Source organism: Eulemur rufifrons, chromosome 12 (assembly GCF_041146395.1).
Source record: "Eulemur rufifrons isolate Redbay chromosome 12, OSU_ERuf_1, whole genome shotgun sequence".
In the NCBI taxonomy this organism is placed as follows: domain Eukaryota; kingdom Metazoa; phylum Chordata; class Mammalia; order Primates; family Lemuridae; genus Eulemur; species Eulemur rufifrons.
The window spans coordinates 5,453,225-5,468,378 of record NC_090994.1 but is presented as its reverse complement, the minus strand read 5'-3'; the positions used below and the strand labels follow the sequence as shown (position 1 = coordinate 5,468,378).

General features: G+C 48.9%; 1 protein-coding gene across 1 annotated transcript in view; it reads left to right on the top strand.

Moving 5' to 3' along the window:
• The window catches only part of PTK2B (protein tyrosine kinase 2 beta), a 109,675-nt gene that overhangs the window by 65,203 nt on the left and 29,318 nt on the right, over positions 1-15,154 (top strand). The window contains exons 3-5 of the mRNA XM_069484837.1: positions 11,790-11,968; positions 12,508-12,595; positions 13,757-13,836. Of these exons, the coding sequence (XP_069340938.1) occupies positions 11,790-11,968; positions 12,508-12,595; positions 13,757-13,836 (347 nt within the window). The remainder of the gene's footprint in view (positions 1-11,789; positions 11,969-12,507; positions 12,596-13,756; positions 13,837-15,154) is intronic.

Here is a 15,154-nt window from a genome sequence, read left to right as displayed (position 1 = left end):
GGTGATATAAAACAAGGTACATGCTCTAGAGCCTCCCCCTCCCCACTTCCTGAGTGTGCTCCGGGGCCAGCCCACCCACGCAGACACCTACAGAGGCCAACACAAAGCAAACATGTGGCGCTCGGGGCCTCTCTGCTCAGCCACACACTTGGGCTCGGTCCATCCACAAATTGGAAGTCAGGTGTCTGGGCTTTTGTGTCTATATTTAACCTGATGGTTGCATTGCTGACTGTCCTTGTTAGAGACTTTTATCGCCTCAAAACGAACGCTTTCGGAGTGTTAAGTTATGATAACTTTTGTTATTTAGTTCTTTACTCGCCTTTTTAGAATTGTGCCTTAAGTGTGTCAAGAACTCAGAATGAGGGTGGCCATTAGGTTAGTTGCCTGTTGTGGCCGTCACAAGTTGTCACAAACCTGTGGGGTAAAAACAACAGACATGACTCTCTCATAGCTCTGGAGGCCAGAAGTTCCAAGTCAAGGTGTCAGCAGCGCCACGGTCCCTCTGGAGGGTCTAGGGGAGGAGACTTCTTGGCCTCTTACAGCTTCTGGTGGCTTCGGGTGGCCGTGGCCTGTGGCTGCGTCATTCCAATCTCTGCCTCGTCTTCTCTGTGTGTCTCTTCTGTGCGCCTTTTACAAAGATGTAGGGGCCACCCAGATAGTCGAGAATGATCCCATCTTGGGACCTTTAACTTACATCTGCAGAGATGCTTTTTTACCAGATGAGGTCACACTCACACGTTCTGGAGGTCAGGACATGGACATGTATTTTGGGGACCACCGTCCCACCCACTACAGCCGTCACTTAGGATCCCCGTGTCTGTCACTGGCCCCGATTCAGGTGCACACAGACCCATGTACACAGATGTACGGGGGTGAGCGTGAACACTTTGCACACATTTGCACACCCCCGACACACAACTGGGTGTCCATTAAAAGGCTTTATCATGTCATCTTTTTGGAATATGCAGAAGAAAATAGGCACCCAATATGTGAGTCAGCAATTTTCCCTGGGGGCCGTTCCACACCTCCTGGAAGGTGGAGTTGGGACGTATGTAGGGGCTTTTTCTGGTTGGCACATTGTCAACTTTGCCACCATGATTGGGGCGCGGGGCATGGCATTCAGTAGGCTGTGGCCACAGGTGAACAGTCCCACACAACGAGGAATTCCCCCGCCCCAAATGTCAGTGGTGCCCTGTTGCTACTCACTGATGCAATGTATGAAGCATTACAGTGAAGCCACTGCCCTCAGCCCATCCCCCCACGTGAGAAATAAAACTTTGCCTGTCACGTTGAAGTGACCCACCTCACGCTCCCCTCCCGCCCTGAGGCAGACAGAACTATAAAGAACTGTACCTGTTGCCCAAAAGAACCGTAAAGTCATTGCTTTAATACATTGACTGCCACACTAGGAAAAAAAAAATTTTCCCTGGGGCCACAGTGTTTTATTAAAACAACACTGTCCTTTCTAATTTATTACTTTTTATTGTTTCCTGTGCATGCATTATATGCAATGCAATCCATGTTTTAAGAATTAAATTGTCGATGTTATTTGTAACAAGAACATCAACAAGTAAGATTTTCATGAACCAATTGCAGGGTTTTGCTTCACTTCGCCACGGGCTCAAAACCAGCCTGAGTTAAATACAACTCACGTGGCAGTCGATGTGCTTAAAGACACGTTAGTAGGTGGACTTAGGGGAATAAACACATGAAATCCACCTGGTACTTTCCTGAGCGATCTTTCTTGTTCTGCATTTCTCCTAAATCTCAGCTTGGCCTTCAGAGCCGTTTCTTGTGGTTTATTAGTAAATCAGAAGTTTTGACGGAACAGTCTCATTTTTCACAGAATATTTTTTTTTTTTTTTGGAGCTATCACTTACATTCTGCTCGAATCAATTAAAGAGAAGACTTCTGGTTACCTTTTTGACTCTCTCTTTTTTTTTTTTTTTTAACTTTCTGGGAGCTCTACCCCCTGTCTGCACGGACAGCAGGAGGGAGGGGAGGGGCCTGCTGGGAGTGACTTCTGCCCTGGGAACATAAAACCCTTCATGACTCTTGCTCCAGGCAGAGGGAAGTTGTTTTTCTCTGCATTATTTCTTGCAGCCGGCTGGCGTGGCTGGATCAGCCGTGGTCGTGGCCTGGTCCTCCTCCAAAGCTCATAATTGTCCTTCACCCATCGGCTCCTGGCACTGGCTCCAGCTCGCAAAGAGCCTCAGGCCTCCTTGCCCGGAGACTGCTTTCTCTAACTGCCCGTGCCCCTCTCGAGTGCTAAACAGCTGTTGGAAGTTACTGGCAACCTCCCTCCCCTTCCCTTGGCCGCGGCTACTCCCATAGGTGCGTCTCCCAAGGTGCCTATTCCCGCCCAGGCAGGGGCTTCAGAGGAGGCTCTGGCCCAAGCACCCTGGACTCTAGCTCAGGCTCACATCCTTATGTCTTAATTACAGACTCTTGGGTTAATTTACCACCTCCGCAGGTTGACTTGGCCCTGGAGTCATGCTTGTCCCTGCTCCCTTCATCTGCCCGTCACAGCAATGTCACTTACGGAGCACCTGCTCTGGGCCAAGCCCTGTGCTAAGCGCTTTTCACGTCTGTAATCCACGTAAAGCCGACCAGTTGCTTTTACCTTGAAGCCGGTCTCAGTACAGTGTCCCATTTAAAAAAAAAATATATATATATATATATATATATATGTTAGTCTGTCATCTAAAAATAATTGGAAATTGATTTACATCTTTACTGTAATCTCTTTGGGGGAGGGGAGATCTCATGGGGGGATCACTGTCGAGATAGCTAAATTTCTTTAAATTTTCATAACCATTTACCAGTTGGAACTAAAACGACTGTCCATGTCTGTCTAATCCAAGGTCAGACACAAAGAGTTGTTTTAGTTCTAGCTGGTGGATGTCTGTATTAGTTTGCTAGGGCTGCTATACCCAAGTACCACAAATAGGGTGGCTTAAAACAACAGAAACATATCATCTCGCTGTTCTGGAGGCTGCAAATCCGAGATCAGGGTTTGCTCCCTCTGAAACCTGTAGGGCACCCCTTCCTTGCCTCTTCCTGGCTTCTGGTCATTTGCCAACAGTCTTTGGGGTCCCTTGGTTTGCAGACGCAGCACTCAGATCTTCTCCCTACATGCTTGTCTCCCCGGGTCCAAATTTCCCTCTTTTTATAAGGACACCAGTCATGTTAGATTACCGCCCATCAGAATGACCTCAGTTTAACTTGTTAGTCTGCGAAGACCCTAGGAGGTCCCATTCTAAGACACTAGAGATTAGGACTCCATATCTTTTTTGGGGGGAACCATTCAACCCATAATGTTATCCTACTAGATGTATGTGCAAAGTTCTTGGGAATGCAAGGGAGAAAACAAACACCGTGTCACAGGAGTCAGGGCCGACTTCCCAGAGGCTACCATAGTGCTGACTGGGCCTTGAAGGGTAACTGGGATCTCACCAGGAGACGGGGACAGGAGGGAGAGGAGAGCTGGGGCCCTCCAGGCAGGAAGAATAGACTGTGCTCGGCCCAGGGGAATGCAAGAGCAAGCTGTGCTGGGCAGAGAAAGAGAGCAACTTGGGAGGTGGGCGCAGAGAGGTGGGTAGGACTGGAAAGAACATGTAGGGAAACTCCCAAGGGGCCTTTCATGCCTTGCACTAAGGAGTTTGAGTCTTACCCTCTCATACAGAAAATGAGGAAACAATGAGGGTTTTCGCCAAAGCCACCTGCTTCGACTTTGTCCTCAATCTCAGAGTGACACCTTTTTAAATAAAATTTAAGGCCGGGTGAGGTGGCTCCCGCCTGTAATCCTAGCACTCTGGGAGGCCGAGGCAGGTGGATCGTTTGACCTCAGGAGTTCGAGACCAGCCAGAGCAAGAGCGAGACCCCGTCTCTACTAAAAATAGAAAGAAATTATATGGACAACTAAAAACATATATAGAAAAATTAGCCGGGCATGGTGGCGCATGCCTGTAGTCCCAGGTACTCAAGAGGCTGAGGCAGGAGGATTGCTTGAGCCCAGTAGTTTGAGGTTGGCTGTGAGCTAGGCTGACGCCCCGGCACTGTAGTCCGGGGAACAGAGCGAGACTCTGTCTCAAAAAAAAAGAAAAAAAAAATACATGTGCCCAGAAAATAGTTAGACTATGGAGATTACCGAAGTTACAAAACGTGACGACTACTGACAAAGGACAGGGAATTGAACCATTAATTGCTCAAATGACCACGTTACTTTTGAAAGTACACTATCCTGAGCCCAGGGACAAGCCAATCCGTCCTTGTTCCTTCTTTGTTTCTGACCCATAAGAGGAAAGGCCAGAGAATAGGGATGGAGGAAAGGCAGTTTGGGGTCTCTACACTATTTGAAAAAGCAAATAAATCGGTGTTACGCAAGCAAGCGGGAAGAAAAGCCATGGAAATCCCAGTGTTTGCAGGCGAGCAGAGCGCCTGAAGGCTTTTAACCTCCAGGCTTCTGGGAGCCTGCATTTCAGTGCCTGACCTGGGAGGAAGTAAAGGTCTTCCTGCGGCAAAAAAGCAGCCCGGGCTTATCTAAAAAGCAACCGATAAAATCAAGACAGTCTTTTTTTTTTAATTGTGTTACATATGACAATTTAGTGAGGAGATAAGCATCTTAGACTGTCAGTTTTGAAAAGCGATTTATTAATAGAGAAAGAAATATTGACTCACTAATGGCAATTCATGAGCTGTGGGTGGAGCGCTGGTCTGGCTGCTGGCACCGTTTGCCCGAGAAGCTGTGGGAATATCAGGGGAGCTCAGAGCGAGGAAGGGGGGGGCTCGTACAAAATAGGTGAGATTTCAGACCTCAACGCTCACCTTTCTTTTATTGCACTCTGGGCCCCCCTTAAATTCAAGCCATGCTTTTCCTCCTGTCTGCCAAGTATAAGCTCCTTGAGACGAGGGCCCTGTGTGTGTGCACTAGAGCCCCTAAGCGCGCTTTGCACGGTGCATGTGTAGCCGATGGTTGCTGATGGTTTGAATGAAGAAACCTTTGTGCACCTTGACATGATGAGGCTGGGGGACTGCAGGGAGGGGACTGTGACCCGGGGAACTTGTCATCCTGCTGGAAGTACATGTCAGAATTGCATTCACGCCCCGGTTTGTGTGACTCCAAAGTTAGTGCTCTTTCTGTGTCACTTGTGGTCGTCAGCCCTGTTTCCCCCAGATGTGCTGGGAGGATTGGCACCCTTTGCAATGCAATCCTGACACCAGGCAATTCTGGAGTTAACACAGACTCCCCTTTGCTCAGACCCCAGTTGCAAGCTCCAGGGTCCCCAGGCCACCTAGGTGTCTGACCATCTGCCTACAAATTTGGGGGTTTCCACTATCCCCTTAGGTTCAATAATGTGCTAGAACAACTTCCAGAAATCAGGAAAGTGCTATATGTGCAATTATAGTTTTATCATAAAGGATATAAATTAGAACCAGCCAAATGAAGAAACATACAGAATGAGGTCTGAGAGATTCCAAACATGAAGCTTCCCTGTTCTCAGGAGGTGTCACCAACCAGGAAGCTCACTTGAGCTTCGGTATCCAGTTTATTGGGGTTTATTACGTAGGCATGATTGATTGATTGATTGACTGACTGAATCATTGATTGGACTCAATCTCCAGCTCCCCTCCCCTCCCTGGAGATTGGGTTGATATCATGTGGCTCAAAGCTCCAACCTTAATCACCTGGTTGGTCTTTCCTGCATGGCCATCCTGAGAGTATTAGGGACCCTCCAAGAGTCACCTGCTTAGCACAGATTCAGGTGTGGTCTGAGCAACCCACCCGGAACCACAAAGGCAATCGGATCCCTTGAGAAATTCCAGAGGTTTAGAGGCTCCCACGCCGGAACCAAGAACAAAGACCCACCCAATTCCTTATGACACAACATCAGATACCAGCATTGGTGACTTTGGTGGTAGGTAGAAATGTCATCTGATAAAGCTGTCCCCAGGAGCTTGAGGTTACCCCTCAGGAAAGAATGCCTCGCTCGTAAGAATCTGCCCTGCACCAGCCAGCCTTCCAAATAGTGCATTTCATGCTTAGAAAATTCCCGCATTCTTTCTTCCTGAACGCTGAAACCTACCTTCCTATGAAAACCTGTTAGGTGAAAAGTCTCTTAATGAGAATTTCCACCCCAAGGACCTAGAATTAACCTTTCCCCACCACGTATACAACCAAAATTGGTTGCTTCTTAGAAAAAAAAAATCTGGAAAAATGTTTGCTCAGGCCGTGCCCTGGAGAGTTTGACCAACTGCGAAACAAAGGTCTGGCTTCTACCTGGCCCCTCGCAGAGACTGTGGGCGGGGGACAGCTGCAAAGCCCTGTCCGGCTGACACAAATCTCATCCGTCTGCCTGATTTGGTTCCTTCACCTCTCACGTGCCTGGGAATCTCCTCACTGGAGTCCCTTCTCTCTTTTTATTTTGAAATTATTTCAAATTTATCGAAAAGTCAAAGGGGAAAAAACCCACAGTGCTAAGGACTCCCATATTGACTTCTCCCAGATTCCCCAGTTGTTCGAATTTATCACTGGCCATGTTACTAGCTGTATCTCTTCCTAAGCAGACACACACACACACACACACACACACACACACGAACACACGAACATGCCCGTTATCTTGGCTCTTTTTCTGGACTATTTGAGAGCGAGCTGTGGCAAAGCCGCCTTATCACCAAAGTGCTCCAGGCTTCGTTTCTCCCAAACAAGGACATTCTCCTGCAGAACCGCACTGCGTTCATCTAAATCAGGAAGTCAGTGTTGCTCTCACACTACCACCCAACCCATAGGCTCCATCCAAATGTCACCAACTGTCCCAGCAGTGTCTGCTATTTCCTATCTGATCCAGGAGCACACGTTGCATTTAGCTGTTCTATCTCTTTAGTCTTGTCCAACCCGGAAGGGGCCCCCAATATGAAAGAGCACAAGCCTTAGGTCTTGTGTATAGGTCTCGGGGGAGACCTCTCACTCTGGGTCTCTGGGTCTCATGACGAGACTCGGGGCACAAGCTCTTGGCAGGAATATCTCAGAAATGACGCTGTGTTCTTCTTGGTGCACTGAGGCAGGAAGCCCACTGTGTTTGTCTGTTTTACCACGGGTTACATTAACTTTGGTGATCTGGTTACTTCTGTCCTCCAGTTGTCCTTTGTATGGGATTAGCATCTGAGGGGGTGGGCACTGAGACCATGTCAATATCCTCCCCATCATCAAAGCTTCACCCTCCAGCTTCACCATCGGTTGATGACTCCTGCCTGAATCAACCAACACTGAGCTCGTTGCCAAATGATAATTTTCTATTTCCATCCTTTCTTCTACGTCTAATAGTTGGCATACTACGTAAGCACGAACGTTCCCTTCTCCCCCACTTATTTATCACTCTTGGATTCTCTTTTATTTGACGAGATATAATCCATTCCTATCATCACATATCTTAATGCTTAAGTTGTCCCAGATTTGGCCCATGTGAGTCCCTCAGGCTAATTCTGTAGCGTTGTTACGTGTCCCCAATGTTCTCTAAACACTTCCTGTTTTTCTGGCACAAAATAATGTTCCAGGCTCATCTTCTCATCTTGTACTCTTTTTTTCCCCCCCAACTTTAGAATCAGCCATTTCAGCAAGGAGGCTTGGATTTTTCTTTTAGTGGAGAAAAGTGTTTGGAAACTGCAACTTAGTGCTTGGTTTGCAATTGCTACAGAGTGTCTTGCTCCTAAGCCCTTTCCGTGAACAAAGTTCATATTCTTTCTCTCTCTCTCTCTCTCTCTGACTCTATCCCTTTCTATCTCTAAAGCCATGAGTTCCACCAATACTTCCAATTCCAATCTTCAGGGAAAAACAGAATTTTGTCTTGTTTTCCCCAATCTGGTTTACAAACCACCAGCCTCGGCAAGAGATTGCTGTGTTAAAATAAGGCCGGCGTTGTGTTGTTTTGTTTTCTTCTGTTTTTTGAATGTTTATCTTGAGCCAAGTGCTGTTCTAAGGAGTTTTATCTAATGAATTTAAATCCTCACAGAACCATTTCAAATAGGTTCTGTTATTTTCTCCATGTTCTAGATGAGAAAATGGAATGCAAAGAGCTTCCATATGTTGTCCAAGGACACCCAGCTAGGCGGTAGTGGTGGGCAGAGAGGGCGCTACTGCAGTCTGGCACCGGGGTTCATACTCCTGTCTGTGCCTAGAAAGGGGCTCTCTGCTCCCCAGCCCTCTCCCATGTGCAGAGAACACAGATTGGTTCATAAAATAGCGCAGAGATTTCAAAAATGGAGGGAGAGCTTGGTGGGACTAATCTTCCTGCAGAAAACAATGATGAAAATCTGGATACAATATAGAAGTGAATTCTCTGAGGGCAGTGGAGAGTGCCCAAACCAGAGGGAAATCTGCTCTCTGGGAGCTGAGCTGTAATGAAGGAGATTTGCAAGTTTGTGGCTTTTGGCCTGAGGGCGCTTTCCAATCTGGGGGGGCCTGGGGGGGTGGCGAGTGCTGCAGCTCTACTAGCTTGTGGGGTTGAGGCTAGAACCTGGGGGCTGGCAGAGCGGCAAGAAGATTGGAGGAAAATCACAGAGTGGGTGAGCCCCAAAATAAAAAATTAATTTAAAAAAATATTAACTTATAGAAGCATCAGGATACACAAACTACTTAGGAATAAATTTAACAAATGACCTATAAAACTTACATGTTGAAACTATAAAACGTAAGAGAAACTAAAGAAGATCTAAATAAATGCAGAGGTATGACATGTTCAAGGATTGGAAGAATCAATTCTCCCCCATTGAAGCTATCAATTTATTAAGATCACAGTTTTAACACAGAAAGTGGCAGGCTGATCCTAAAATTTATACAGACATGTAAAGGCCGGAAATATCCCAATAATCTTGGAGGTGGAAATGGCAGATGACTTACGCCATTCATCTTCAAGATCTCATCTAAATCTACAAAAATGCGGGCAGTGTGGTATTGGCACAGTACAGACAAAGATCGAGAACAGAAGTGAGAGAACAGACATAGATGGAAATTTAGATGGCAACATGATTTTTGACAAAGACAGAAAATTCATTTGGAAAAGGAACATCAATAACCAATGCTGAACAACTATAGATCTATATTTTATTTTATTTTATTTTGTAGATCTATATTTTAAAAAATGAATTTTGACCCCTACCTTGGAGCATACACAAAAATTAATTTAAGATGGATCACAGAACTAAAAGTAAAAGTTAAAAGTATGAAGCTTATAAAAGAAAATGTGGAATATCTTCATGACCTGAGGGCAGGCAAAGATTTCTTAGGATGCGGAAAGTACTAGCCCTAAAAGAAAATTTTTGATAAATTAGACTCTATCAAAAGACACTGATAAGGAAATGAAGAATAAGGACACTGCAGACCTGGAGAAAATATTTGTGAAATATATCCTCCAAAGTACTTTTATCTAGAATGTATAAAAATCTCTTACAACTCCATAATGAAACTACAACAGAAAAAAAAAATGGAGAAAAGATTTGAACAACCACTTCACAAAATAAGTGGCCACGTGAATGGCCAATGAGCACGTGAAGACATGTTCAATGTCATCAGTCATCAGCGAGGTACAGATTGAAGCACATTGAGATATGCCCGCCCACTGAAATGGCTAATATTAAAAAGACTGACAACACCACGTTAGTGAAGATGTGTTGCAACAAACGTCTCATGTCACAGCGAAAACACAAAGTAGAACAATCTGGCCATTTCTTATAAAGTCAAACATACATCTATATACCTTTGACCCAGTAATTTCTCCCCTCAGTATCTATCCACAGGAAAGGACAACATATATGCACAAAAATACTTGTACATTAATGTTTATAGCAATTTAAGTCACAATAGCCAAAAATTAGAAATAGCCCAGGTGTCACAGATGGTGGTTCATTTATAAAGTAAAATATTACTCATCAGTACAAAGGAACAAATGACTGATATATGCAACAATGTGATGGTCTCAGACATTATGCTGCATGAAAAATGGTGGACACAGAACAGTATATTCTGCATCAGCGGTCCCCAACCTTTTTGGCACCAGGGACTGGTTTCATGGAAGACAATTTTTCCACTGACTGGCAGGGTCAGGGGCTGGAGCAGCAAAGCTCTGCAGCCCGGTCCCCAACAGGCCAGGACAGAAATATGGGGGAACTTTCTAGGGATTTGGAAAGTTCTATATCTTCACTAGGATATGGGTTACACAGGTGTATTCATGTGTCAACATTGTATCACTAAAATGTGTTTGCTTTAATGTATATGACTTTTACGTTAAAAGAAGAACTGTGAAAAAATAGTCACAGTTGTGTCACGATGGGGGAGCAGGTGGTGGCACAAATGCAGCAAGGGGCAGGATGCTGGTCATCGCTGAGACTGGGCGATGTGTACGCAGGCGGTTGTTTCACTCTCCTGTTGACTTCATGTGTTTGAGATTTTCAGTAATAAACCACACAGGGGTCCCAGCCCCAAGGAGATGAGACATTAGCCAAGTAGGTTTCAACGAGGGGAGGGGAGGGCTCTGAGTGTAAAAACACCAGAGGTGGGAGCTCCAGGAGTGACATGGGGGCTCTGGGTCTTATGACAGGATGACAGTGGGTGGAGCAGTGCAAGAGGTCAGGAGAAACTGGTGGCAATGATGACAAAATTGTTACTTTCATGGGCCTGAACTTTTCCTCCTACCCTTGTCCCTTTCACTGTGGAGGTACCACTGGTCACAGCCTTCTCCCTCCTTCTGAGGAGAATTCTGATTCCTGCATGATTGGTTACAACTGCTCACATGTGCATCTTGTGCCTCAGTTTCCCCATCTGTCTCAGAGCAGTCGTCGACTTCCCTGATGGGCATTTTCTTTTTTAACAGGAAAGGGATTTTTCAGGCTGAGGGTCTTCTGGGTACCCGACTCCATGGGGTCCCAGAGAGCTGGCAAGGGACAAGCGGACCAAGACACATGGGTGCCCAGGTAGACAGACAACTGGGCATTCCTTCAGACTGGTATTTAAATATTAGTGTGACCTTTTCCTGGCGGAGAGAGGGAAGAGCAGATCTGCTTCTGAGAAAAAGGATATAACTCCTTCTTTTTGTTCCAGTTAAAGAATTGATTACATTTGATTTACTAAATTCGACACCTTTTTGGGAGGTATATTAAAAAAAAAAACCCATAAAATCTGCATAGTTAAGCCCCTTTCCTTTTTCGGGTCAGACAGCACCTACTCTGCATTATTCAGTCTCTGGGGTGGTGTAGGCTTGGTGATGTGCACATTGCAAAGATACCAGCAGAGCCGGGTCAGTGCTTTCTTGGGTTTTTAACTTTGCATCTGAGGGGACCCAGTTCACCAACTGCATGTGGAACCGCAGGAGAAACCGAGTGCAGATGGCACCAAAGTGATTTCAGAACGAGGCAGGGACTGACACAGGGGCTTCCCGGCAGCTGCCCAGTTGTCCCCGTCCATCCAGCTCTGGCTCTAGGCCAGGAAGCTAGGGCACCAGGCTGAGTGGCCTGTTAGCTCTGGTTAGCAAGAAGGTGGGAGCAAGAGGGCACCTGCTTTCTTGCCAGCACTCGTTCCTGTGACCGCGCTTCTCGAGTGGGGATTGCGGCACTTAACCTCTTGATGCAGGTCTGGTCTTTCTGTCTTGTCCCGCCCCACCATCCAGTGAATCAGCTCGGCTAAGTGGACATCCTCAGAGTCCAATGCACAGGGCTCAAAACCCCAGCTCGATGCCCCAGCTTGTCCCCCAGAGGGGAACACCGCTGAGTCGTGTCCCTCCCCTCCCTCCCCGCAGGAGATCATCACCTCCATCCTGCTGAGTGGCCGCATCGGGCCCAACATCCAGCTGGCCGAGTGCTACGGGCTGAGGCTGAAGCACATGAAGTCGGACGAGATCCACTGGCTGCACCCGCAGATGACGGTGGGCGAGGTGCAGGACAAGTATGAGTGCCTCCACGTGGAAGCCGAGTGGAGGTAGGAGATGAGCCCCGGGCTCTGGGACAGGAGAAGACGGATGTGGGGCTGGGAGGTCAGCCCTCAGAGCAGTCCCCAGCCTCAGCGTGTTTGGAAAATCTGAGTGGCATTCTAGGCTTAGTCCTCCTGCAGCAGCCGATGCGTGTCCTTTCCGAGGTCTAACCTGGGCTCTCAGCGTATCCCCAGCCCAGGGCAGATATCTGGGAATATCTCTAGGCAGGCTGCTACTGGTGCTGTGCGGAAGGGGACCGGAAGGGCAGGGGGGCAGCCTGTGAACCTGGCAGACAGTCGCCAGGCGGCAGAAGAGATGGACAGTCAGGGCTAGCTGCGACCACCACCTGCTGGCCTCTCTGCCATCCTCTGCCCAACCACAGAGGAGGAAAAGAAGAAACGAGTCCCGCATGGGTGGCCAGGAGCCCATGGCAGCCCATTGCATGCTGGGGGAGGGGTTGCTTCTGCCCTTGGGGGTCCCACTCCCTCCCTTAGATTCCTGTCCCAGCTTCCCAGTGTCACCAGAGAGTGTGAATGTCCTGCCATAGGTACGACCTTCAGATCCGCTACTTGCCGGAAGACTTCATGGAGAGTTTGAAGAAAGACAGGACCACGCTGCTTTACTTTTACCAACAGGTAAAAAGCACTTTATCTTCCCGCCCCCCAGGGTCCCAGGGCCCCCAAATGCCAAGTGTCGTCCGTCCTCTTCTAGGCAGTTGGAAAGGCTAAGCCCGGATTTCGAGGGCCCAGTCTAGGAAGCTTCTCTGGAAGACGTGTCCTGGGTCCATGGTCAGCAGCTCCAACCCTGCTTCTCTCAGCTATGTCAGTGCTGGCTAAGCTGCCCCGTGTGCCCCCCAGCTTCTCCTGGACTTCCCTGGTGGCCCGGGAGACCTGGCTGGTGACGCAGCAGGAGCAGGTCCAAAGAGAAGCCTGTAGCGCTCGTCCCAGCTCTGCAGCTCACACAGCTGCGTCGCAGCCCGGCTCTGCCGTGTACTGACCTGGCGTCCTGGGAACTTCCTTTGCCTGCACCAAGCCGTTTCCTCTGCTATAAAATCATTGTGGGGATAGCAATGATATGAATACCCGCTTTGTAGGGTTGCTGTGAGGACCACATGGCATCACTGGCAGTGTGCTGGCTAATTGGCTCTCTGAAGTGTAGCACTTGCCAATTTCCATGATGTACACACTCCCACCACCGCCTATTTCAAGCGACCGATAGGACATCGACGTGCTTGCAAAAATTCTGAAAATTTACTAACAGCTCTCAGGGGTTGCTGTGTTGTCCGACGTGCCACTGGACATCATGCATGTAAAAAAGTGCCCAGCACGGCACCAGGCACAGAGCAAGTGCAGTGTCCACGGGAGGGGCCCTTGTGACCTTCTGTCTAGACTCAAATCCCTCCTTCATCGCCCTCCTGGCTTGCCAGAGACAGAGCCAGGCTTTTCTTGGGCAGCTGATGACATCTGTCACTACTTACCAACAGGGCTTTGGATAAATTCGTGGCTCCTCCCCAAATCTCAGTTTCCTTCTCTCCAAAGTGGAGCAGGGAGAGAACGTGTGTGAAAGTGCCTCAAAAGCCCCATGACCGTGACCTCTTCCTGGGTTCCAGAGGGAGGCGGAGCTGGGGGAGCCTCCTGTCCCTGCCCGGTGCTGGTTCCTGGCCAGGCCGGTGTGCACAAGGGCTCAGCCTCAGCGGGGCAGGACTGTGTTCTAGGAACCCCTCCTCGTCCACGGCCTCCGCCCAGGGAAGCAGGGGTGCGGGTGTGAGTCTAACCCTGGGCCCTTTTCCTCGCCAGCTCCGGAACGACTACATGCAGCGCTACGCCAGCAAGGTCAGCGAGGGCATGGCCCTGCAGCTGGGCTGTCTGGAGCTCAGGTACGTGGCCTCGAGGGCCCTCCTGGGAGGGTGCTGTGCCAGGCTCTTGGCTGGCATCCAGGGTGGGAAGCAAGAGTGGGTGTGTGAGAGCAGGGAAGGGGGCAAGTGTGGCCCACAGAGGGCAAGGCTTGGAGGTGCCCGGCACCTGGTCCTCGGGGCTGCAGGGCCAGTTCCCGCTCTGGTCAGACTCCCCCGGCCACTTTGCTGGCCACTGCTCTGGCCTCCGGGCTGCTCGCTGCTTCTGTCCCCCGATCGTCTCTGCTACTGTTCACGCAACTCAGCAGCTGTTCCCAGAGCACCGGGCTAGATTCGGGGGGACGTGCGAATGTAGGGATTTCCACCTGCCGTGCCCACTGCTGTGTCCCCATCTCCAGGGGGCACTCGGTGCATATGTGCGGAATTCATAAATCATCCAGAGATGCCCTCAAACGTATGTTTGGGGGGTGACAGGTGTGTGTACAATTCCTCATAATATGAGGCACAGTGAGCATGTGCCAAACAGACTCCATGCAGGAGCCTTAATCCTGACAGCATCGGGAGGAGGGTCCTTAACTGCTCCTGGGAGGAAGAGAAACTTCAAATGGCCGGGGATGGAGGCAGGGGAGGGGGAGACGCAGTCTAGGTCCGGGCATCAGTGGAAGGAAAAGAACAGACTGGAGAATCGTGGGCTTGGCTCTCGACTGGGAGTTGGGGCTGATGGCAGAAGGCACCATCAGTACAATGGCAGGCCAATGACATCATTAGGATGACATCATTAGGATGACATCATTAGAATGGTAGTCTAAGAAATGAGACCATATTCCTGGCTGTCAGGGGCCACTGCTGTTTGGAACAGAGGAGGATGATGAGGCTAGACCTGTGCCCTGGCCCTGTCTTGATCAAGACAGCCTCACTCAGTTTCACACACACACACACACACACACACACACACACACGCACACCACACACACCCCTTTCCATCCTCCCTTCCCCTTCTTTCTACCTCTTATCTGTCTCCGAGCAGTAGTTTCAACATCTGGTCGCAAATCACAATCACCTGGGAGCTTAATAAACTAGAGGTCCCCTGCCCCCGTCTGCCTCGGGAACTCTGGCTTGGCAGGTGGGGTGGGGTGGACCTTAGCATATGCATATTGCACCAACCCCGGGGGATTTGGACGCAGTGAACCTCACAGGGGGGATGGGAGGGCTTTCGGGACCATTGCCAGGGAAACCTTGGCCGAGGATTCCTTCTGGTCAGTTGCAAATGCAGTTCCAGGGCGGTCCTGACCCTGCCTGTGGCCTCAAAGCTGATAGAGAGTAGAACTCTGCTGCTGCTTCT